The sequence below is a fragment of the Trematomus bernacchii genome, unplaced genomic scaffold, assembly GCF_902827165.1.
Source record: "Trematomus bernacchii unplaced genomic scaffold, fTreBer1.1, whole genome shotgun sequence".
NCBI classification, from domain to species: domain Eukaryota; kingdom Metazoa; phylum Chordata; class Actinopteri; order Perciformes; family Nototheniidae; genus Trematomus; species Trematomus bernacchii.
Window position 1 is genome coordinate 20127462 of NW_022987973.1, and position 26341 is coordinate 20153802.

Here is a 26341-nt window from a genome sequence, read left to right on the forward strand (position 1 = left end):
GTCAGGATGGAATCTGCTACAATGACCATAATTACTGTGTAATCGTCTGAGGACGCCACGGGATTTTGTTTCTCAGCTCGAGCGTGGACAGAACGGCTAACAAGAAGAGACACCTCGCCACGACGGATGCTTTGTGCATCATCTCTATTCTGGATTCTTTAAAAGGGACTTAATGTCTGAACTGGGCAGGATTTGAACATGGTCAGCGACTATAGACTTGTTTAGCTCCTTCAGTGACAGTATTAATGTCAACATTTTAAAAAGTCCTTTACAAGTAAAGGTTGTGCATTCAAAAAGTATGAAAAGTAAAATAATTCATTATGCAGATTGACCATTTTCATAGCGTTACATTATACATAGAGTAAATACTTGTACTGGATTATCATTTGTACAGATGCATGCAACATGATAGCTCATGACCAACTATTTATTATTTTAAATAAAGTATTATATATTAAAAACAGTTTAGCTGGATTGAAAACCATTTTTTTATCCTGCGAGTTCAATTAAACCATGAACTCTGAAATGCAATGAAATAGGAGAAACACTATTTAACTTTTGAGAAAAAAATGAAGCATTCAATGTTTTACATTATTTATAAAGTTGAACGCAAGAAAAGGCAGCTTTGCTCAGTTAAACAAACCAACATGATTTACTGTCACAATCTTACTGGGTCTGGCTAACTTATAGTGGCTAATGTTGCTAAGAGAGTGTATGTAGGAAATATTGAAACAACCTCAAATGTGGTATTTGACAAAAACAAGATGTTACACTGAAGATCAGATGACAGAGTTTACATTTGATGTTGTTTCCAGGAAAAGGAAAACAAGGAAAGAAAATAATAATAACCCCAAAATGCCCCTTTCTTGTATCCTCACCTCTCAGACATGCCGGTCTTGACGCTGCCTGTGCGGCCCAGCGCGGACAGCGTGTCCTCCCTGTGGGTCCCGTGGCTGGCGCTGCCCAGGCTCATGTCGATAGACTCGCTGCTGGTGTGCATGCTGCTGACGGAGGGGTATCCCATGCTGCTGGCCCCCCCGTGTCCCCCCAGCGTGCTCTCCCTGCTCTGGGCGGAGGAGCTGCCCCACGTTAGGCTGTTTGAGGGGCCGGTGGAGGAGTAAACTGAGCCAGGGCTGGAGGCCTGTGGAGAGGCAGAGGGGATGTTAAAGTGTTTAGAAATCAGTGGCCTTCTGTGTATTATAGTGTTGTAAAAATGTGTCAATAATATCTATAATAATATATAATTTATTTAAGTAATTAATTAAGTCAGGCAAAAAGGCTTTTAGATTGGCTTGTTTCCTCCGGTACATTTTTATTGGATGGCCTATTTAGTACTTAAACTTTTGAACCTATTCTGTTTGTAAAAACATAACTAGTGCTTAAAAAGTTGTGAGTCATTTAATGACTGAGACATGATCTGATACATTTCTGAATCATGTGAGAAGGTGATGGTGACTTCATGACTGAGCATGCTTATATTTTGCTGCTCTGCTGCAATATGTAGCTTTCAGTAATTGAAGCAAGTACCTACACACATTAGTGGTGGAGGAATTCAGTGGGTTTGTGCTATTGGTCAGGTGAAAACAAAATCACCTCTAAGCTCAAAGGTCATGTAGTCTAATCATAAAAACACACATAACTTTCCAGTTTGACAGTTTGCTCATAAACCGTGTAGCTAACTTGGGACATTAGCTCTTAAAACACATACTTGTGTGATATATAATACCTGCCAAAGTTAGCGACTATTAGGCACAGTGGTTCTTCAAGTTAAATGCTAACATTAAAAGCTATCATTCAGCTGTTTAGCAGGTTATGTTTACCATGTTTATGATATTAGCTAAGTGTGTTATTTAGCTAATTAGCACTCAACACAAAGTATTTAAGTTTAGTTTAAGTTGAAAGTCATACAGTCGGAAGAAAAGCATTAAAGGAAGTAGACATTAGCTTAAAGTGAACACAACTTTAATGCAGAGCAGGTACTGAAATATATGTTAGGTACTCTAACTGTCCTGCTGTCTTTTTAGAGCTTTTTTGGTTGAAACAGCAGAGGCACCAAACAGGACTGAGATTAGTGAGGGGAGCAAAAAAAGTAAAGCTGTGAGGCGACAGCTAAACAATGAGCTGAAACTTTTAACTCTCTATCCAGCCTGAATGCATATTCAGTATCTTTAAGTTTGAAATAATTGATTATAACAAGTTTAAAGAATTAATCAAGTCATTACGAACCTTCACAAGAACGATATGATATATTTACAAACTTTCATGGCAATGCCTCCAATAGCTGTTGAGATATTGCAGTCCTGAAAAAGTGGTGGACCACTAGCATGGCTACAAATTACTCAAAAGCAGCTCTAAAATAAACTAAAAAGAAAAAGAAAAAAGGCTTTCCCTCTGCTTATGGTTAGTAATGGATGGGGGGCAGTTGGAAAATCTGTATACGGCTGAAAATAGCAGCGTCACTAATGAATAAGTAGCTGCCCCCGTGACTCAGAGATAAACAAGGCTACTTCAGTTGTTTTAAAAGGAGCCATACTTTGCTTATACAACTTGAATTGAAAGTACACCTTTACACCTTTTCCATATTGTGTAATCTGAAGCTTTAATAGAACAATAGCTGTCACTCAGTTGAGTGTTGGTTGGTTACCAAGGAGAGTCAAAGCCAGTAATCCTCCAGAGCTCATGGATGATTTTCTTATTTACACTCTCATGATTTACAGAGTGAGTTGACAGACAGAACGGTATTTGTTGATATGTTCTCACTCACCTGCTCGCTGCCCAGCGTCCCCATCCCTATCCCATGCAGTCTGCCTCCAAACATGGGGCTGCTGGTCTCGCTGTCCACGCCTCCCAGCCCTCCGTCGGGGGACTCCAGCACCGTGCCCACGTGGTTCATGGTGGCGTGGGGGTTGGAGATAACAGTGGAGTTCTTCATGTTTTCAGTCGTGGTGACCGGAGACTTGTTGCTGGGCTTCCCACCAAACAATCTGTGGAAAATAAGGGAGCGTTAGAAAACCGGCTAGAGTACTACTAAAAGAACAGAAATAAGGCAAATGATGTCATTTCCTAATATGATTTCATTCATTTTAGCAAATCAAATGATCAATTACTTGAGGAATTTGTATAGAGAACGATGCTTTCAGTGACCTTAAAAAATATGAACTTATGAAGTAAGTTGTTTAACTAGTGTCTCCATCTATATGTTTCACATAGCATTCTGTACATAATAACAACTTTTAACACTTAATTATTATTCATTGCTTTTAAATAACTAAGTTTGCAGGTAATGAAGTAGCTTGAAGCCTTTATCCTGCGTACATGTTATTTTAAAACTGATGCTGCTGCAAGTAGAAAGGTCATGGGGTAATACAAATCATCAGGATTTGTCCTCCAGGGGATTATGAATATTAACAGCAAATTAAACAACACATTTAACATAATTATTCATGGCTGTTCTGGATCAAAGAAGCAGGCTGGCTGATTTCCATCCTTAAGGACCTGAAGCTCACAGGACAAAAACACATGTTACACACACACACACACACACACACACACACACACAAAAAACTCTCTCCTGGTTCTCCGCTAATCCTGGGTTACAGTTAAATGGCAGGCTGCGATGACTGGAGCCGCGGTGGGCGATAATGTCAGCACACAGCCTCTTTGAAAAGTTATCACTCCCTCACATTAATGAGGGCAGAGCGCTGAGGTAAGACTCAGCTCCCATTACCCAGCACCACACCCTCCCTTCTCCACCCTCCCCCTGCACCACCAAGGCTGAGGCTTGGCAGCAGATCAGCACAGCTCAAAGCCTTTCACAATGGCCTGATTTTACCTCGATGAGCCTGTGTGTGTTTGTGTGTGTGTGTGTGTGTGTGTGTGTGTGAAACAGGCCCACACGTGTAATTCTTACTCACCCCTGTTTATCATCTACTGTGACTGCATTATTACTTATTTTAATGGTCTTCTCTTTGTGTGTTTGAGTGTGTGCTGTATGAAGGTGCATTCAAGCTGATACAAGAGAAGAACCCACGCATTATGGCTCATCAGTCAGTCGTCATTATGTCTGCGGGGTCACTGACAATACCAATGATGTTCTGTTATGCTCACCTGCGCAGTGTAGGTGAGGAAACCTGCTGTCTTCCTGTCAGAGGAACAGTCGCTGCTCCTCCACTCTGCATCACGACTCCGCTCCTCAGGTTGTCAATCTCCGACACGCCCTTCTCCCGGTCCGTCTGATTGGCCAGCAGGCCTCCTGTGCCGTTGGCCTTTGTCAGGCCCATTGAGTTTTTCCCATGAGTCGTAACTGACAGCACGGCGGCCTCAATGCTGCTGGTGGAGGAGCGGTTTCCGTTGCGCGCTGTGGCTCCAGAGCGGCTGGGTCTTGGCAGGCTGCGGTACTGAAGTGTAGAGCGGGCACTCATGGGGAGGAAACCGTCGTCGTGGTGACCCAATACAGACCCGCCATCGTGCCCACCGACCTTCAACCCTCCTGCGAGTGAGCGTGCTCCAGATTTGGGCATCTTCCCAAGGGTAGCCGAGCCACTTGTGATGGTGGCGCCGCTGGCAGTAACGATGGTTACCATCCCGTGGCCCTGCTTCTTGAAGCCGAAGGTGCTGGTAGGGGTGCGCGAGGTGTGGGCATGTGTCTGGGAGTGGGGGTCTGAAACAGTGTGTGTGAGGGCGTTTGACGTGGACGTGCGGCTGGTGGGGATGGATTGTTTCTTTGCCTCGTCGCCGCTGCTGCGCCCTGCGTCTGAGGGCGAGCGGTGTAGGCCGTTGGAACGAGGAGAGAGGCGACCCTTTTCTGACACCTTCACGTCATCTGTCTTTGCTGCAGGACAAACAGAACGAGACATTAGAGGGCCATGTGGGTGCTACTTCTTGATTTCACACCAACTCTGAGACAACTCTAAGACACCTAAAGTACATTTAAATGTTTTTATTCTATTCTATAATTTATTCATTTCTATTGATATATACTATAATGGATGTCTGTGTTACCTGAACTGTGGGTCTTGAGGCCACCCGAGCTTGTGGAGCCTGTGCTACTGTTGCTTTTAGTCCGGGGGGACGTCACCCCCACCTGAGTGCTCATGCCTCTCCTCCAGGAGCCTGTGTGGGACACAGAGGGGGTCTTCCTCCCCGAGCTGCCCTTGTCCGACTCGTCTGAGATGTCGGAGGGGTTCCGGCGGCTCCACTTGGAGCCCGGCTCCATCCTGACCCCGCTGTCTGACCCGCCGTCTGGCCTCTTCACCTCGTCTCCTGACCAGGCCGGGTGCACCGCTGTGGAGGCAGAGTGCTTCTCTGCATCTGTCACAGGCTGGGAACACACACGCACACACACACAGGTCAGATTTATTACTGCTGAAGAAAGCGCCTTTTATGAGACACAGCCAAGTGCCTCTAAAAAGCACTCCATTTTATGACCACAGCCATCATGCTGTGTAATCCTGCCAGCATCCATACCACCATCACCTGAGCAGTTAGTCAGGAAGCTGTTTGACCGCAGCACGGCCCGGGCAGAGTGGTCCACTTTACTTTGAAATGTGACAAATGCAATATTCTTGAACTAAGAGTCACGGCTTTAGTCCTTCGGAAGAGGTTTGAAGTCATAAAACAAGACAAGAAAGTGCAAGTCTTTCAGGTCTTTCAATGGTTAGTGTAAGTGAGATGACATTTGATACTTTCTTTTAAAATTCAGGGTTATCTTTAGTGTTTTTTAAGGTGGACCAAATCCTTCAAAGTAACAGACTAATAAAGCAGCTTGTTTTGTGCCATCTTACATTTGTTGTACCTTGATCAGAGACTTAACCTGCTAAAGATTGAGGCTTTATTATTGTTACTTTAAGGTCTCGAGCCTCACAGCAGAGACTTCCACTTGAGTCTATTACTCATCTAATAAATCTGATTTACAATGTCCGATCATTACCCAGAATATCACAATTTAATTTGTTTTTGTTTAAAATCTAAAACATACTGAAGGCTAGATAGTGCTGAACCAGAATTTTATATTAGCCAGTTCCCCATCGCCTTTATTTCGCTAACAGTAATTTACAGCTGTTGAAAGGAAGATGGCGGTTTTTAAGTTTATTCTGCACTTGCCAAGGCAACACTACAAAAATGCAGATCGCTGCTTCGCTCACAGAATTTGAAACAGACTTAATGAACCTGCACTGTGTAAGGCTGCTTTACTAAGAGAAAGGCTCCTTTGTGCACTCCTTTGTTTTTCTTCAGCACCTCGACCTTTGCAGCCGTAACGGACACACGTCACGTGATGAGCGGCTCAACATCAGCCACGACACTGAGTGTGCCGATACACGTGAGTCAGCTGACAATATTATCGTCTGAGCGATCACTTTCCTGAAGCATAGCAGCTCTTAATCAGTGTTTAATGACTTGAGGCCAGAGTCAACATCAGCATTAGCTTTGTGAGTCCACAGCTGTACTCTCTCATTCTTCTCTGAATGGCCAGAGGAATGCTGGCTTTAGGCCAAGTGGAAATATTTGGTTGCATCAGTTTACCACTTAAAAAATCTAGTTTCTGTTTCTTCCAGACAATATCGCAATGTGGTAGGAAATTAGGCTACTGAACTAATGTGGATGTTTCATTACAATCCTTTTAGAGACCTTATGTGGAATTAAAGGTGGGGTAGGTAAGTTTGAGAAACCGGCTCGAGATACACTTTTTGTTATATTCCATGGAATGCTCTTAACATCCCGATAGCAATGAATATCTTAAGTGCTTTGACAAAAATCCATTAAAAAATGTCATCTGTGGAAGCCGTAGCGCTGTAAAAAGCACGACCAATCATTTTAGCCGGCCCGGCTAAAATAACTGGATGACCTACCTGCCTGTCAGCCTTCCATCTGTGCACAAACTTATCTCGTGCCCTCATTGGTCATGTGCGCGTTCGTGTGTGTTGGAGGAGGGGCTCTATAAGGAAGTGGCAGATTTTCTCCGGTTGTGTATTTTCAAATTCTAGCGATCTCGAGCCGGTTTCTCAAACTTACCTACCCCACCTTTAAATGCACTGGAAAGCTCACGCTGCCTTCAAATTAAACTCATGAGGTCATATTTTCAAACAGGGAACTTGTACATCATGTTTAATTTTAAATGGTGGAATCTTTTTTGCACCTTAATGTATGGGTCCATAGGATTCAACAATTCAAATGCCTTCGTAGAGCACAGCTTTTGAACTTTATAAAAAAAACGTCCAAAAAGTTGCTAATAAACAGAGCATTTCTCAAAGGTACTGAAATAAACCATTAATGTAGACGTGCAGAACCGATGCCATGCATTTTTTCCATCTACATGGAAACACTACCCTTGATATCTCTAACAGTCCTGACAGGAGAGATGAACAACTTTTATCTGATGGAATTTCATCAATGAATGATTTTGCTATCCCAGCATGTGGCGCAATCATTAAAAAGAAGTTCTTTAATATGGCTGTGTGTGAGAGAGTGTGTGTGAAGTCTTACCTTGGTGTTGAGGCCCTTGCGTTTTGCAGCGGGTGTGTTTGCGTAGGAGGAGATGGAGGAGCTGGTGTTGATGTCATCTGTGTCGATGTTGTCACTGATGCCACTGCTCACAGAGCTGCTGTCATCCCAGCTGGACACGGAGAGAGAAAGAGGTTCACTTTATACTCCATAAACAATACATCTTTCACAGTGGAACGGATGGGGGCAATTTTGCAGAAAGCAGAGAAACACGTTTTGTTCCCCTTTGAAGAGACAGACATTAAATAACTGAGCAGACAGTCAGCAGAGACACAGCAGTGTGGTGTGATGCTTGTTATACCATGAACACGTCAGTCAGCTGACCTGAAGTCAGATTTAAGAGTTTGCAGATTAATCAAAAAGTTGTTTAATTTATCTCTTTTTTCATTATTAAATGTACAGTAAATGTGTGGTTGTTTCACAGTGATCTTGGCTTTAAATGGAAACTGAATAAGTCTACATGTGAAAACAATATTATGTAAACAGTTTAGTACTTTATTATACAGGACAGAAATTGTGATGATTTCAGTTTTTCATAAATGCATGCCTTTGTTTGGAAAGAAAAGAATACAGAGTTAAATGGAAATTAAAATAAATGTCAAAGATGGATCCGGCTTCTCAGACTGCCTGGAGATTCCCTTTCCTTTATTCTCCGTCTGTACTGACTTCAGCTAGGGTACAAACATGCACACACACCAACAGGCTGAATGGGGTTGTCTATCATATGAACAAAGGCTTGTTGGAGGGGTGACATCACAGCAGTGCGTCTCTGTGTGAGCGTGTGTGTGTCTGAGTTGTTCAAACAAACCCATCTGAACAGAGCAAACACACTGGAAGTTAATGCTGGAAATGTGTTAATACGTGTGTGTGTGTGCATCCGCCAGGAGTCTGTGGGGGACAGGAAGCTTGGCCAGTTGGCAAACATCAGTCTGAAAGGACCAGAGGGAGGCTGATGGCCATAGCCAATGCATGGTTGGCTGAACCACACACACACACACACACACACACACACACACACACACACACACACACACACACACACACACACACACCACACACACACACACACACACACACACACACACACACACACACACACACACACACACACACACACACACACACACACACACACACACACACACACACACACACACACACACACACACACACACACACACACACACACACACACACACACACACACACACACACACACACACACACACACACACACACACACACACACACACACACACACACACACACACACACACACACAGCTGGTGTTGTCAGACTGTATTTTCACAGTCTCCGAGGGTCCACTAATGATACATAACAACTGTCAATAAAGTCTTTGTAATAAAACTGGGAAATAATAATCATCGATGACACAAAAATAAATGCACACACACCCTCACTTATCACACCAACTAGGACTGCGGTTAAATATTACTTTTATCATTGATACAGTTGTTGATTTTAATAAAACCAGATTACCAAACAATACTTTTTTTTTCAACCCTAGTTTGAGTTAGTTGTAAACATGTCTTTCTACTAAATGAGGTTTTAATAAGGCAGCCAAACAAAGACTCTGCCTAATATAAAGCTAGAACATTTCCCTAAAAACAGGTTTGATACCAAACAGTTTATACTTTATAAAACTGAAAGATTTCACTTTATACAAAAAAAGCACTGAAGTTCACTACCCAGCGCTTCATATGACAGTGCCATTCATCCTTTTGTCAAGTATCATTGTTAGATGGGCAAAAAATAAAGTCAAAGCTGTGTTGTTGAGCAGCCAACTTGGAAGTCCTGCTTGCTTCCCACCAACACGTAAACACAACATCATAATTATAGCTTTCAGAAAAAGAACTAAACAAAAAACAAAGAATCGCAAATGGCTGAAAACCAAGATTCAGATGACCTATGAATTCAATCAGCTGCTCCAAGTACATGCTGTGTTTTGAACAATCTAGCTAACAACCTGAAAAACAGGGGGGGGGAAACATGACTTCCTTTTGGATATACCGGCAGAATAAATCAAAGAGCAGCAGAGCGGAGAGTTTCAGAGTTGAAAGCATCCGTGGAGCAGACAGAGAGAGGTGCTGAGAGATTTAGAGTGACCACAAGCGTCTCAGCTCATCCATACAGCCACATGGGGAAAGTCCCACACACACACACACACACGCACGCACACACACACACACACACACACACAAGATATATGGACAACCATGCAGAAACAGACATGGATACAAACTAACAAAAATCTCAGATCTTCCTGAACACAGAATAATGAAAACGTATACGTAAAAAGTTGACACACTTGCACCCTCCACACACACACACACACACACACACACACACACGCATCTACCTGGTCAGTGCCTCTGGGTTGCCGTGGGAACCAGGGCGCTGCGGGAAAATGCCAAGCTGTACCGAGAGCTTCATGACTTCATGCCGCTGAGAGTTCACACAGCCAAATGTCTCCCCCAATCCCTCTCTTTCTGCCTCTCTCTCTCTCTCCTTCTCTCTAAGCTCCTTCTATGTCTCTCGCCCTGGCAGGGTTCCTAGATTGAACTCCTTTGTCGCTGGTTGCACTGATGGTTCATCCCTCGGGCACTGTTGGTCTCTCTCTGGACTAACAGAGAGAGAAACTGGGGGGGGGGGGGGGTGAGAAGAGGGAAGGAGTTGCCCTGCCGTTGGTAACATGAGCCTCCCCCGGGACTGTTAACCACTTCACTGCTGCAGCCACGCCACTAGTAGAGCACACAAACACACCCCGAGCCCTAAATAAGCCACTTCAGCCCAACAGGAATCAAACGGCAACACAAGTCAAAGCCACATGATCATAGACAGACTGAAGGACAATCCTCATCCCGACTTTGCCCTCCTGTGTGATTCCCAGCGATGGTTTGTGAGTCTGTGTGTGCAAGACTGCAATTTCCCAGACAGATCCACCCTGACTGACTGACAAGCCAGTGCTAATTAGAGATCAGGCTAAGCGGCGTGGCCCAGCCCACAGCCTTTTGCTTGGCAAAGCAACCCGCCAGTTAACCACCGCCGAGCCCTTTACAGCCAATCAGAGTGGACGGAAACTACTGGCTGGTGGTGCCAAACACAAACTGACGGCTAAAGACCATCGAATTGAGAGGAAGAGGTGAAGGGCTTCTTACTGTCAGGCTCACTTCACCCAATAAAACCTCTTACCGTATCTAGCCATTGGGATCCCCTTTAGGACTTTTGCCTTCGCCATAATGCAAAAGGGTTGAATGGGATTTGTTTCTGGTGATGAGAGTGGTGGAAAAGCAGTTGGATTTTGGGTGAACTGACCCTTTAAATCAGCTGGGCAGTTAAAACGTTGTGAGCAAACAGAGACTCACTTCTATCACTCACCAAAGAGAGTGCAAGGCTTGTAAAGCAGTCAGAGAGGACAGTAGTGGAGAAGGAAAAGTGACCCAAATCAAGACATTCCAGAGACGAACCTCGCCTCTTGCCGGGTCCCTATAGGGAGCTTTCTGCTTTCCCAAAGGGGTCAAAGGTCAGGGGTCAAACCTCCAAAGAGAAGAGCAAAGTTGGGGGAGGCAAGGGGGACCAATAGAGGGGGTAGAAAAGGGTTTCCATGTGGATCGGCCAATAGCAGTGTCTAGAAGTGTCCTGAGAAAAAAGGCCATGGTTGTGTTTGTTTAACTTTTCTTGTGCACGTCTCTTGGGACTGCGGTCGGTCGGTGGGTTGGTTGGCCCGGCAGTACTGTAACCCCCCCCCTCCTGAAAAACCCGTCCAACGCTGGAACAGGCACACAGGATCTGCGCCGCAGAAATATACACACAGACGTGCGGCCACAACAGGGCTGTGAAGCAGAAGTAAGGGGATTTCCTGTGTCTGAGGGGCGACTACTGGTCCTCCCACTGCAGATAGATCAAATAATCCCACATCTCTGAATCTTTCCACATAAAGAGACAGACAGGCCGAAAGACAGAAAGACAGGCAAACAGACCACTTAGACTTTCCTGACTGTACAGCCCTCAGGGTTCGGTGGGAGGGGTCCCAGATGACAAGTGAGGTGTGTATATGCCGTAGAGACACATCACATCAGGACTGAGGAGCTGTTGTTGTGACTTTATCCAAAGTATATCAGCATGATCAGGGACATGCAAAACACGGTTTTCCTATGGCTATATATATTTGGTTTGCATAATGGCATGTAAAGTGAAAAACACGTTTCTAATGAGGCTAGGCCCTGATACGACATTATTATTATTTATCTGTTCTCAGTGGAATCATATCAATTATTAGAGCTTTATATGGTTTGAAACATTAAGATGTATCACATCAGTATGTGTACTTGGCCTTAGGGTTCAGAAAACTGCTTTGATATATGCAAGCTGTTGGTTATTTAGATGTTAAGATAGGATCACAGGCGTCTTTATGACCTGTACTGGATTGTACTGGATGAATTATTTCCATCAAGTGTTCCTTTTCCACAACAGAATATAGGAAAATGTAGACGCTAGCACTTGGAATTATTTTCGCTAGAGTAACAACTAAAATCTTACTACATTAAGGGTTCATGTTACTTTTAAAAAAGACAATAGAAAGAAAGCAGTGGACACAGTGTGAGGAGGAGGTATGCGGTGAAGGGGCCGCTGGGACTGGACCTGACACATAGCAGACTGGACAGAGGGGCCGTGTGGTTTGAAAATGACACAGCTGTCCCTGCAAGCAAGAGAAATGACAGGACTGGACTGGACTGGACCACACACTCAGGAATGTTCCCCCCCTCTCTCTCATTCTTTCTCTTTTCTCTTTGCCCTCTGTCTGGTCCCATTGTCTCCCGTCTATCTGCATTCAGAGACTTTATCAAAGCATTGAGATCCCACCGACTGCCTCTCTTTCACACACGTTTCCTCTGACTCGACTCTTTCTCCCTCTGTTTGATGTGTAAACAAACACTCCCTTAGATTCGACGGAGTGACCCGGATGCACGGTTTGGAAAAACTCTTCACACATGTGACACGCATCGCTGGACCATGAACTGCATGAACACAGGCACGCGACTCCACCATGTTGCATCCGGTCACGCAACGGAAAGCTATGTTTAAAGGGCTGCCGAGACAAACATGTGGAATTTCTCACATGTGCGCAGACACACTACTTAAACACACTCTGCATACAAACCAGCCCATTGTCGCCTGAGTGATAGAATGAAACACAAGGATGTGACTCCTGACTCTACACCTGCATCATGAGATCGCTGGGCGCACAATAATAAAATGGTAGCCATTATAATAAGGTGCACGTAAAATATAAAGACACACTTTGCCCAGAATTTGTCCTCTTTTGCTCATCTGGTTTGACATGTTCAGATAACAGACGATGAATCACTTTGAGAAAATAAGAGTTTCTTTCTCTTGATGTTGAGCCAGTTGGTGTTTTTCCCTCATTGCCCTTTGGTTCTGTTTATTCACAGACGCCCTGAGTTGCCATCCACACAGTGCAAAAATGTGCATTATATTAAAGTTTATATTTGTCGATGTTAAAAGAACCAGTAATGAAAAGTATAGGAAACTCTTTAACATTATAAAACTGCATGATTTTAAGTATGGCAACAAAGAAAACCCATGACTGATTTCAAATTATTAATAAAAAATGTGATTTAAGGTGAATTTTAGCTTCTTTTTTTTTTACCACAAACATAGTTCAAACCTAGACAATTAATTCAACTCCAATAAACAAATACAGAATAGTTATATGTTATTGTCAGGTAGCAAAAAGAGGACTTTTCCAACCTTGAAACCACTTGAAATGAGACTGAAAAGGTTTTAAACGGAAATTTGAAACAGTCCCAAGTGAATGATACCACTTGTGGCTGACAGCACATAATCTTAGCAATATGTTGGTCTGTAGCCGGTTACACGTTTATTAAGCCATGACGTTAAAAGTCTCTCTTGCATGCAGACCTTTGTCCCCTAGCTTTTCCTGCAGCTGAAACGTTGATAATCAACTTCATCCAGTGACTTTAAAGCTGCAACCTGCACGAACCTGCTGACTCCCAGATTTCCCACCCTTAACTAACCTCACGGAAAATATCAGTCAGGGGAAGTATGGAGGATTACAACTTACCCTGTGCTGAGGACTTCACAAACCACTCACTGACTGTAGATGAATTAAAGTCCAACATGCTCTTCTTTCTTCATCTACTGTTTACTCCTGGGGGCCTGGTTTAGATTCCACACTGGACCAGACGTTAGGCCTAGCCTCTAAATTCTGTGTTTCCCTTAAAAAAAAAAACTGCGCTCTGTGGCTCCTTCATATACTTTGCAATCAAGACGTCCTGGTTTCTGAATCCTGCCCGCAAAAACCTTGTCAAGTTTTTTTCTTTCCGTTGGTCATTATTTCATCTCACTGATTTAAACTGAGAAACACAGCAAACACACTGGAGAAAAACAGGGTAACACAAACAAGCTTAAACAAATACAGAGCAGCGAGTACAAAGATCAGCAGAGAGCTGTGGATGTTGATCATTCAGTGTTCGGCCAAAGAAAGAAAATGTGTGGGAGAAAAACCCTTATTTACCTGAGAGAGAGCCCCACCCTCATTAGTGTGTGTGTGTGTGTGTGTGTGTGTGTGTGTGTGTGTGTGTGTGTGTGTGTGTGTGTGTGTGTGTGTGTGTGTGTGTGTGTGTGTGTGTGTGTGTGTGTGTGTGTTTCCTAGGGTGAGGCAGGTGTGCTTGTTGAAAGCCCAGAGGACGGGAAGATGGTCTACATACAGTATCCGTGGTAACTGAAACATCATTTCTCCTATCCTGTCTCGGTTTCTTTCTTCTCATTAAAACCCTCTAAGTTTTCATCGATTCTTTCTCCTTTCCTCTCCACGGGAATCATGATTGTTTTCCATGCCAAAAATGTACGTGGGATGCACATTTAGTGTACACTAAAGCACTTTGAATTGCCTTGTGTTGAAAGGTGCTATATAAATAAACTTGCCTTGCCTTGCCTTGCCTTGCCTTGCCTTGCCTTGCCTTGCCTTGCCTTACACTTGGTTACACTAAAAACTAAATCTACATTTTTACCAACAAAAAAGTCAAAAACAAAACAAATCTCCCAGTGCAGTTAGATTAATCCAATCTTGTACCAACACAAATTAACTTATTTACAAAATGTTTAAGAAGTGTTCTTAATCAAGACTCCCTCAAGCTATATATCCTCAGGACATCATTTGATTCCATACACAGTTACTGAAGGAGCTTGCCAACTCTCAATCCTTTTTTAATATAGCGAGCCCTTCGCTCTGTTAACGTACCAGTTGCAAACTAACCCCTATTTGTGAAAAAGGGAATAGAGAATGGCTAAATAAAAATGTATGTGGCAAAGTTCTATAATTTTTGCCATTTTGGACTTTCTAGCTCGCTGTTCTGTCAAAAGCCTTTACTGTCAAGTTGTCTGACAGAACACGATTTGAGCCCCCCAGTATTAAATCTATTGAGCATTGCAATTCCTCTGATATTAAATCATATTTTTAAAAGTTAAAGAGCCCTGCCCTTAAGGCTGAATATTCCACATGCAGAAAAATCCTGTTGATTTATATTGAAAACAACATTTTCACCCCACAAAAGACTTCACTGACTAACTTGCTGTGTAGGTGGAACAGCGTTCTGCAGCAGCTGGGCTATGTGAGAGTGTGTGGGAGCACTTGACCTTATATCTTAAAGCAAACTGTGGGTCAGACTGCTCCAGTGTGCCCCAGAACGCCTCTTCATTAGACACACACACACACACACACACACACACACACACACACACACACACACACACACACACACACACACACACACACACACACACACACACACACACACACACACACACACACACACACACACACACACACACACACACACACACACACACACACACACACACACACACACACACACACACACACACACACACACACACACACACACACACACACACACACACACACACACACACACACACACACACACACACACACACACACACACACACACACACACACACACCTTTCAGTATGAAAACATGTCTGGGGGGGCTTTACAGTATTTAGTATTCTGGGGGAGTCAAAGGCTGTGTGAGAGTCTGGATATGCAAGAAGTATTTGTTGCATAAAGCGTGAGTGTAGAAAAATAAAGGGAGAGCAGACAAAGGAGAGGTGTGGCTGTTGGAAATCTCAGACCAAATGTTAAGCACATTCTCCTCTCAGTGAGAGTGATGTTGAAGTATGTTTAGACCAAATCCTGAGATCTACTGTGTCAGTTTGCATCAGTCTTAATCACCAACAGCACACTGTGGCCATTTCTCAATGTCGAGTAAACCTGCTGCAGAGCCACTATTTCAAGTATACTACGTCATCGAGTGGCGCCGAAGGACTGTTTAAATGCATGTTAAATGCCCAGCATTCTGCGCCACTCTATGACGTAGTATACTTGAAATAGTGGCTCTGCAGCAGGTGTAATCGACATTGAGAAACGGCCCCTTAGCTCCTTTAGAACTGGAGTTCATTTTTAATATGAGAGGCTTTCTTAAACCAACCTGTGCTACAAATCCCTATGTCGTACAGTACCGAGTTTAATATCACCATGAAAGACAATTTCAGTCCTGTTGTCTCCAGCCCATTACTACCAAGCTATAAGGCAGAGGTGGGGGACCGTATACGGTCCACGAGACCATTTGATACGGCCCTCGAGGTAATTTATAAACACACGCAAAAAAAAAAGAATTAAAGAAATCTAGACCGCAAAAAGAATTAAACAAGCGAGTGCCTGTTTTTCCTGGCCAAGGTCAGGGTCCTTGAACACAACACGAGCCTAACGTGGTCTCGTCTGACAGAGAGCACCAGAACGCCGCTCCGGGACTTCTGAAATTGCAGTACCCATAAGGAGCCATACACATGCCGCAGTTTTTGCGTGGCTGTGTCTTTAGTTGAAAGCCCAGTGGCGATCTGCTCATCTGTCATACTGATCATACAGTCAATAACGTTGTTGTTATTAGCATCTGGTTAGCTAGCTATGCTAACGAATATAAGAAGCTTTTTCTACAACCAGTGAGGTAAAGGCACATCTTGATATGATCATTATAAAAAAATAAGAGAATAAAGTAAACAGGTATAAAATACTATATGACAGTAAAAAAAAAGTTGTTATTAATAAACAAGAATACAGTTTGAAAGGGGAGTGATTTGTAAAATATCCATAAAGAAAAATAAAATCTAATAATTTGTACGGCCCTCGGAGGATGTTGTGAAAATTGAAATGGCCCTTGAGAGGAAAAAGGTTCCCCACCTATAAGCAGTGTTTGCTTAATTTGAAAAGGATACAATTTTCTCATTAAACAGGGAAATACATTTAAGATTTCAGATAACCTAGTTTACAATGAATCCAGAGTTATTATTATATGTGTATTTGATACAAAAATGAGTGACATGTTAACCCTTTAAAGGTCTCAGGACTATAGGGCTACTCTGGAATTTGATTTATTTTTTGGTCCATTTCTTACGTGTTGCAATCATTATAGAAAAACATCAGGAGAAAATCAGGCAAACTGCACTGTCTGACAACCACAGATGGTTCAGGTTGAATCATCATTTTCTCTGGTGCCACTGGTCTCGGTAACCCAACACTGACTCACCCCGCTCCCCTCTGCCATCATTAACCACACACTGCTGTGGAGCCGAGAGAACCAACACACACCAGACTGGCACCCGCACGCTGTGGGGTTAGTGTTGCAGCGAATTCTTGAAACAGCAGCTGTGATCAGCACTGACAGGTTGATGTTGTCTCCAGGCAGGAAAGGACTGGGTAAAACGACTGGAGGGTGGGGGGTAAAAGTGCAGATGAAGCCGTGTTCCTATCATTATCATACAAATAGACTCCTGGTTCTTAGGGGAACAAGATTGCTGGCTCATGAAATGACAGGAACATGGGGAGGGGAGTGCTTATTATTACTGCTAAAGCCGGGGGCAAACCACAACATTCACTCTGTTTACCCAGGGGAGCAGGTGGAGGGGTAGCAGAGAGACAGACAGGTTGAGGGTGAGACAGGTGGACTGCCAGGTGTTGTTGGTAGCTGGGGAGAAGAAGCTCCCTATTCCTGCTTTTGAGGCCTTCAGGGAACCGGCTCAAGTTCAGACAGGAGAGGTAACATTTTGTGGCTCGGGGCATGTGTGTGTTACAGCAGGTTTGCCTCTAATATCTCTGTGTGTGTGTGTGTGTGTGTGTGTGTGTGTGTGTGTAGGTGTGTGCGTGTAGGTGTGTGCGTGTGTGTGTGTGTGTGTGTGTGTGTGTGTGTTCTAAACAACCCAAAGCTCTGTCGCAGGTGGGATTAGAGCCCAGCTGAGAGAAACTGGAAGTCATCAAAGTTTGTTTGAAGTTTTATCGTAATGCCATCCACAAAATGGGGGCAGACAAAATAATCGGAACATGTGTCATAATAATGTAAACAATTAAGGAAGTCAAGTTAAGGTTTAAATAATAATGGCTGTAGTCATTTCTTGTTGAAGCCATTTCAAGAGTGAATTTACTGATAATACATTTTAACCAGGAAAGTTGATTTCAGTAAAAGAACTCAGTTTGAGTTTATTCCAAGCTATAAGACTGTAAAAAGTGGTAAGTGGTATTGTACAAATTCTGCAAAGTTATCACTGTAGAATTACACAATTCACATTACAAAGTTATTTATCAGTATTTGGGTTTGCATTGTTGTCGAATGACGTCACATTGCGGTAAAAGTTGAAACAGATTCAGGCGCCGTTTACACGAGGAGAAAACTGCTTGTATCTGCATAGTTTCGCGTGCGTATAGCCCTATTATTTACACGAGGCCGATAGAAACTGACCCCACAAACAATAACGGGTCCCAAGGTGGATAGATTTGCAAACGAAACGCTCTGGGGGGTCAACCGAGTCCGTGTAATCACCTCGATACGAATATTTCCTGAAAAAATAACGATAGCCCCGCCTCTCCCCACCTCTCCTGCTCACTGCTGAAGCAACTATCAAAAATAGCTGTGTTAATTAAACGCACAAGGGGTTCTTGAATGAAATAATATTATAAAAGGCAAACCAGAATTGTTAACGCCCAATATACTCCTTAAACAAAATAAACAGAGTCAGATTTCATGCATTGATCCATTATATTGACAAAGGAGGATCTCACCCGGTGTTTGTAGAGAATATCTCTCTCTTTCTGAGCCGTCCTCTCCACGGAGACGTGCTTCAGTTTCTTTCAGTTTCAGTTTCAGTTTCGGGGCTTAAACAGAAGGGTAGCCATGGCAACATTGCAGCGGGGCTGCTTGGGTTGCTCTTCTTCGCGGCTTTTGGTGTATTTTGGCGGAAGTTACAGCGCCACTTACAGTCCCAGCATATGTACTACAGCGTTTCCAGCGGCCTCGTTTGAACAGACACGTTAAATGAAACAAATGCATGTGAACGGAAGACTTTTTTGAATACGCATACTGTGCATAAACGCAAACGGTCCCGTGTGAGCGGGGCCTCAGTTCTTCTGCCAGAGCATCATTGAAATAATTAGACTGGGTTATTATTTGCTGTGCTAATAGACTTCAATTACTACTCTTTAATGGCCTAAAACCACAAAGGCAAGGCAAGGCAAGTTTACTCAGGTGTATTTGTACAGTGCCTTTGAAAAATACCAAGGCAACTTAAAGTGAAATCTACAATTAAAAGATAATGAGAAGGTGATTGAAGGGTATTAGAATGATTGACAGCGGTCTGATTGTTTAACAGGAACCTGCTGATGAAGGTGTACCTGTCAGCAGAACAACAGTGTCCTGATGTTTATACTGTAAGTAGCATCACATGATGCCTGTCGAACAGCAGTTTAGTATTTCACTGCTGCTCCATGCCGCGTGTCTGTCTTTGGCATACTCTGGGTTCATGAAATTAATTACTTCTGCTTTTCCTTGCTCTTTGATATGTAGAAGCGATAACTCCTCATGTGGATTAAAGACCTATCATGTCCAGGTGCTTTTTGCCAGAACACTTGATAACGATGGGAATTGGCCTTCACCTGACATGACCCTTCTTTGTAACAGTTATTGTATTTGTAAATTCAAGTACTTTTTATCAAGCACTGATTTAGTCACCTTAAGCTGGTGTGTTCATTATCTCCGCCAAGGAGACAGTTGCATTTTTTAAGCCTATCACAGGGCAGATGTACTAATTATGTTTCACTTTTGTTAACAGTGCAAGATATGGCATTTGTGTTGTATTCATTTGGTGTTGCTATAATTAGAATAATTTGTTCCTGACAGGAAAATCTAAGAGAGAACACTCTCAAAACGGGATTACAAGTCAGAGACAGCTTTCAACTTGTTTTTTAAACACTGAGTAATAAAATACAACATATCTTCTCAACAACAAATTAGGAAGAACACCTCCCAAATTGAGAAATTGGACAAGGAGCACATGAATGCCCCCTTGGCGTTTGCTCACTTAGAGCACCAATTTAGTTGTTTTAGTAATCTTTTTGGCTTGTATTTTGCCATGCATCACATACATGTTCATGTTCACCCCCATGTTCAAGTATCCGTTCTCCCAAACTTTTCTTATAACGTCCTGAATGAAGGATCAAGAATAATTTATAGGATGTAGATAAATCATTTGCACACGTGTAAAATATTAGTAGGAACCTTTATCACCATACCATCTTCTTTTTTTGTAAGCATCAGCCTAAAACTCACTGATTTATGTGTTGCTCTCCTTTTTTCTTTTGTCACATTCTCATTTGGGGAAGAGAAATTATATCTTCAACGCCTCAGAAAGAGAGGAAAAAGGGGGGTCTCTCCAACACTCACCACTACAGCGGTTTCACACCCCAGAGACATCTCCTTTGTCTGCTTTAACAAAGAGAATTCAAATCTGAAGACAGACGGTTATAGATTGCTTCCTCTTTCTCCTGCCGCAGAGATAAATGATAGGGATAAGCATGCTCACACACACACACACACATATTCTGACATACACGCAGTTCCTACTTTCTATTGTCTCTATCTACTTTGCCTCGCAGGCCCTATTGTCCAGTGTGCTTCTCCGCTGGCTTCCACCCACTGTTTTGCATACATTTGACAGTTGGTAAAACTAGTTTTTGCACTTCCTACAGGAACTGCAAATCAGCAGCAAAGATCAGTTAAAGCTGTCCCCAACTCAGCTGATGAGATGATATGTACATTCATTAGTTTCTTGTTATCTGCTGTTCAATGCTTTGTTTTCCTTTTTCCAGCCGCCACGCTCCTCATTAGTGCAGCTCTGGTCAGATCTGAAGGCTTTTAGCGTGAAAGCCTAATGGTTTAAGGAACGCTCCTAACTGTGAACCTCGACCCTTTGAAGCTCATGACCTCTTCATACAGGGGTCACAAGGTGTTTGCCCTAATGCCACGGTGACACCAAACACCTTTCCCCCACCCCCACTTCACCACCGGCTCTGCATCACAAACCAGAGGACGTAAAAAAGGTATTTAAACCACAACAGGTTTATAGATGGCTCACACACCCAGTGAGCAAATACAGGCTGCACACACCTCTGGGCTCAGATCTCCCCCTGTGACATTTACAAAGCACTAAATGTTGGAAACACATGCAGGGAAAAGGTGCTAACCCTCCTCCACCTGCCTAAAGGGCACCAGTACCCCCCCCTCTCATGGAGTAAATTAGCCTCATCTTTTACAACAGAAACCAGTCACCCTTCTTTACCCTCTAGCTTGTTATGCTAATGAATTTGTATCTGCCGCTTCCTCTGCTCCTAATGAATCCCAAACTAAAAGCAGTAAGCACATTTATCAGACATTCCTTCAGGGGGGAGGAGGTGTGTTTGGGAGCAGGGGAGTCACCTTATCCCTTCTTCATTTTAAAACTCCTTCCTTGCACTTCTCTCTAATCTTATGAAAGAAATAATGAACGGAAGCTGATTGAAGATCATGGAAGAGAAAAAGGGAAGTTTCTGAAGAAGCATAACATCTGCCTACATGGTCAATTAAACCTTACAGAGAGAGTTGAAAGCACAAAATCAAACAGAAAAATAGAGAAATCCCCTTACTTCTATCATTTCTGAGTGTCTTTCACTTGCTACAGTCTGTAATCATAAAAAAGCAAAAGGAAAATGAACCCTGCGTGGTTAGGAAAGGTAGAAAGGAGGTGAGAGAGGAAAGGTGAGGAGGGGGACAGTGTGTGTTAAGCCCCACCTAAGGGCTTGGAGAGTTTATTGTGAAGGAATGAGTGTGTGTATGTGCATGCGGGGTAAAAGGCAGTGAGAGGGCAAAGGTCAAAAGTCTGGGGGACAGGAAATTAGCCACACCTGAGGATTTAAGGAAAAGGCTGCTTGAAGCACTTAAGAGAACACACCAGCATGTCTGTCTGGGCTAGCAGATAAGACTATAAAGCTTTTCTTTTAAATGTCAAACATTGATAGTCCTAAAACACACAGCTGGTTTATTTATTTAAAATAAATGGAAGATACTGATGATAGGTGGATAGAAATGAATGATTCCTTTGTTGTAATGTGTTCTTCAATCCAACATCCATCCATTCTACAGTCCATCTTCATATCCAGCGCATTCCCTCCCCCTACTCTCTTTCTCTTTCTTTCTTTCCTCCCCCAAGCCCTCTCTTGCAACATGGCGGGGCTGCGCTTGGCCTTCATCCATTTCCATCTGTCAATTAGCCAGGAACTAAATCCCTCTCCATCTCTGCGACAGGACAAAGACGGCGGCATTGCACAGACTCCCTCACGCCGACATGGGACGCTGTGGAAAGTCCAATGGATACGCATGTACTCCATCTACTCACTTTACTACATGCTGTGGCCAATGTATCCTGATATCACCAGCAGGAACACGTGTGTCTCCCTGCTCTTCAACATTAAGGGTGTCAGGAGTTCATTGTACTAAACAAAGCTCAGTTATATAACACGTCATGTGTATACGTACTGAGCAAAACCCCTACAATAAGAAATAAGAACGATAACAAAAAAAATCACATTAGGCAATATATGGTGTTTTTAGACAATCCCAAACTGAAGCAATAAACACAAGATGCTGAACATTTTTAGTTTTAGATCCATATTATCTTCAAATCTGTAAGCTTTTTTAATGCCATGCATCAACACCATTGTAAAGCCCCCAGAGAGTACATTTCACTATACTGTTCAAAGCTATTTCAACCAAGGCCGGTGACAAAAAGCAATGGTCTGACTGGACCAGGAATCTAAAGAGGAAGCAATACAACCAACAGAAATGCCTTCAGATTCATTGGTTCATTTAATGTGTTTGCCCAAACTCTCACACTGGTTTTGACTGAACAAACACTTGGAGATCAGCATGTTTAATATAATATATGATGGCATGAAAGGAAATGTAGGTAATCAGAAGATAATAATGAAGATTCCCAAGCTCACCTGTTTACCTGATGCATTACAAATGTCAGAAACGCCAATTTGTGCATGTTTGTGTTCCGCATTGCAAAATGCAATAGCAAATGTGAATCAATTGGAATCAGTAGAGGAAGGCAAAGCAAGCCACGGTATAGTGCTTACACTAGATATGAAGATAACTCCTGAAATGAACTGAACATAGGGATCAAAGTGTCAAATAATCACTGGGTGTTTGAGACTCACCTGTCAGCATCTCCCTGTCCTGACGACGTGTTTCGATGCAGTGTCTCTCTGACGGCGGCCATGCTGTCGGGCAGACGGTTCAGGCGCCGCGTGTACATACCCAAACCTCCGTCAGTCATGTAGCTGCAGAACACAAGAAAGCATGTTAGATATCATCAACACATCGCAGATCTAAGTCTCAGAATGAAAGGGCTCAGAGAGGATGATTAGACGTTACGCAGAACCACTTTTTGTCAAAGCATTGGGTTAACACTCTTATTTTCTCAGAGATGCTTTTGTTGCATAAAGATCAGGAGGAGACGCAGTCGCCTTGCTGTCAATCAAGGCCAGACGGTTGGCAGTTAGTTCCCACACACACACACTGAAGACTCTTAACACATTTCTCTCATGTGGCCGGTGGTAAACAACAGAGGTCCGTAAAAGAAGGGGCAGCCCAGTAGACAGAGGATGATCTTTTTTCCCACAAAGAGGATATTGCATTCATCAAAGACTCCATCACCAACTCTGTGCTGGGGTATTATGATCGACTGTGTAGCTGAACATTCAAAGAAGCTAACACAAATACACTTTACATGTAAGTGTAGTCCACAGTTAGTAGGCCATTCACTTCATTTCATATCGGAACATCTCATTTGAATGGTCTTGATTTATTGGTTGTTGGAGGCTGACCGTTAGCAGCAGTTACAGTCTGACGCTGAGGCCCCGAACACTTACACAAACATTCCCATTCAAACTAAAACAACACCAACTAATCCCCCAAATATTTACCCGTGGAGGAGATTCCCAATGGAACTAAATATTGACTCATTTGACCCAGGTGCAATTCAATGAAATGTTTGCTGATTTTAAAGTTGAGGCTGTTGAAATGGTGAATGCTTTCTGTGTGGGACTGGGATGACTCGTCGTAGAAAAAATAAGCAGCAGCAAGAGTTCGAAACCACTGAAACACTTTCTGTGTTATCTCCGTGAGAATCTAAGCAAGAGGCAACCAAGCACACACACACACATACACATCTACATGTATATACAGTGTACACAGAGTACAGTGTATCCTAAAGACAGATCTCCTTTGTGTAGCCTTTCAAACTGCATCAGCATCTGAGCTACGAGTCAGAAACGCAACGGAGATCAGCAGAGAGTGTTCAGACGCTGGACAAACTGTAGACTTTATGATTCCTACATCTGCATCTATGATTATAAATGAATTATTTTTAACGTTGCAATCATTTTGGGTTGTTTATTTGTCCACCTGAGGGCACAAAACAAGCTAACAAGGCGGCTGGTTGTTTAATTTCTTCACCAGATAGCTTTTCATTTGATATGTCAGTGGGTTTTTCAACACATGAGGTGGATGACACCTGAGTCTTCTCCCTGGAGAGCCAAATCAATGAGCTAAAGGAGGCTAAACATGTTCTAGAGCTGAGGGAAAGTTCAGCGATGGAGGAGAACTGTGCTGATATAAAACAGATATATAGCAGAATGGTTCTGATTTGTTGTACCGAACAGCATGTGAATTTTGTTTTGGTAGCAGATGTTCTACTTTCTTACCCAATCATGAATGCTGTGGAAAAGCTGTGGCTACTCTCTCAGGTCATCTGGTGACCGTCTGCTAACCATTACCCATTCCAAACAGGGAGATTGGGCATTGTGTTTGCATGCACCAAAGAGCTAGAAGAAACAATAAGACATTTCTGACTTCCACTTTATTTACATTCACTAATAACCTAAGTCAGTAATTGCAAAAATGGTTTCCATCATTTATAATTTTGTGTTAATTAGTTATGCTGTTTTTTTTTTTATGATTTTGGATATATGGTGGTAAGATGAGAAAAATATTAAGATGCATTATGTTACAGAGTTGTAATCATAAATCCCATAAAAGTTAATCAAATGACAAGCCAATACGTATGTTTTAAGGAATCACCCAATCAATCAGACCGATAAAGGAATGAAGAAGTAACTTCCTTTGCTTATTTGAAAGTTGTTTTCACAATAAGAGAGACAACAGACAATGAAGTCAGATGAAGAATGGTAGGCTGTGGCTCAGTGGGTAGTGTGCTGGACTTCGAATCAGGGGGTAGCAAGTTCGAGTCCCACTGCAGTCAGCATGTCGTTGTGTCACTTCACATCAAATTGCTCCTGTGGGGATTGTCCACAGTACTGAATGTATGTAAATCGCTTTGGATAAAAGCGTCTAACAAAATGACATGTAAAGTAATGTAATGTAGGCTTTGAGGATCCACTCTGGGGGGGTTAGCTGTCCTTTAAGGGAAGCATCCATCACCCAAAAGCAAAGTCACCTTGAAGATGGCCGGGCAGTCGCTCACACATATTAATCCGTCACACTAATGAGTAACCGAGGCACCCCCGTTTCAGATGACTGTTAACCTGTAACCTCCTGCAGCAGGAGAAACGGGTCCAAACAAGACACTTTATGAGCTGAAACTGAGCAGCCAGGGAGAGTTTTTACAGCCATGTTGCTAACAGAAGCAAAAGTGATCTTGGGTTGAATTAAGCTGCAAAAATATTTGACTGTGGTACTGACAAGAGGAAATTCACAAAATGTCACGCCCGGGATAGAACAAAAACAAACAATCTCCTCTTTAGCATCTGATTTGATCGTGTAAAAACACTGTGACGTACCTTTCTGCCCTGAACATGGTAACACAGTTGGTCCAAAGGAAAATAAACAAGTCCAGGTGAGGGTTGATCCTCTCCGAAGCAAAGGTGTCCGTTATCAACCGTCTGGCTACTATCTGTTATCAGGTCTGAACCTGTGCTGCTGTGTGAATAATATCAGCAGGTGAGAGCGTGTTGGATCATGGTGATATCAGAAGAAGTGATCTGCAAACTCCCCATGTATAGATTATGTGTCAATGTGCGGCGTGTGTGTGAGTGTGTGTCGCTCTGTGGGAGCTCAGTGTCGGTATGCAGCCTCTCTCCTGCACTCCACATGCTTTTACCTCCTGGCTGGAGGTTGGGTCTGTCTGCGAAAGGTGGAGGAGGGATGGGAGGGAAGGGGGGGGGGGGGGATCGGGAAACATACCCCGAGCTGAGGAGGTGGAGGGGGGTCTTGTCTCGAAGGGCCGGAGAAGCCGAAAGGAAAAACAGAGGAGGGGGTTGGAGGCTGAAGCCGATGTAGATTCTAAACGTGGTGTCATCAGTCATGCTGT

The 26341-nt window shown here is 43.2% G+C and overlaps 1 protein-coding gene across 2 annotated transcripts in view; it reads right to left on the reverse strand.

The window, feature by feature from the left end:
• Positions 1-26341, reverse strand: part of nav2a (neuron navigator 2a) — a 104367-nt gene that overhangs the window by 22315 nt on the left and 55711 nt on the right. For both annotated transcript variants that reach the window (XM_034116206.1, XM_034116207.1), the window contains 6 exons: positions 23169-23291; positions 7483-7612; positions 5002-5320; positions 4108-4831; positions 2765-2984; positions 879-1141 (listed from right to left, as the gene is read on the reverse strand). In XM_034116206.1, coding sequence (XP_033972097.1) covers positions 879-1141; positions 2765-2984; positions 4108-4831; positions 5002-5320; positions 7483-7612; positions 23169-23291 — 1779 coding nt within the window. The remainder of the gene's footprint in view (positions 1-878; positions 1142-2764; positions 2985-4107; positions 4832-5001; positions 5321-7482; positions 7613-23168; positions 23292-26341) is intronic.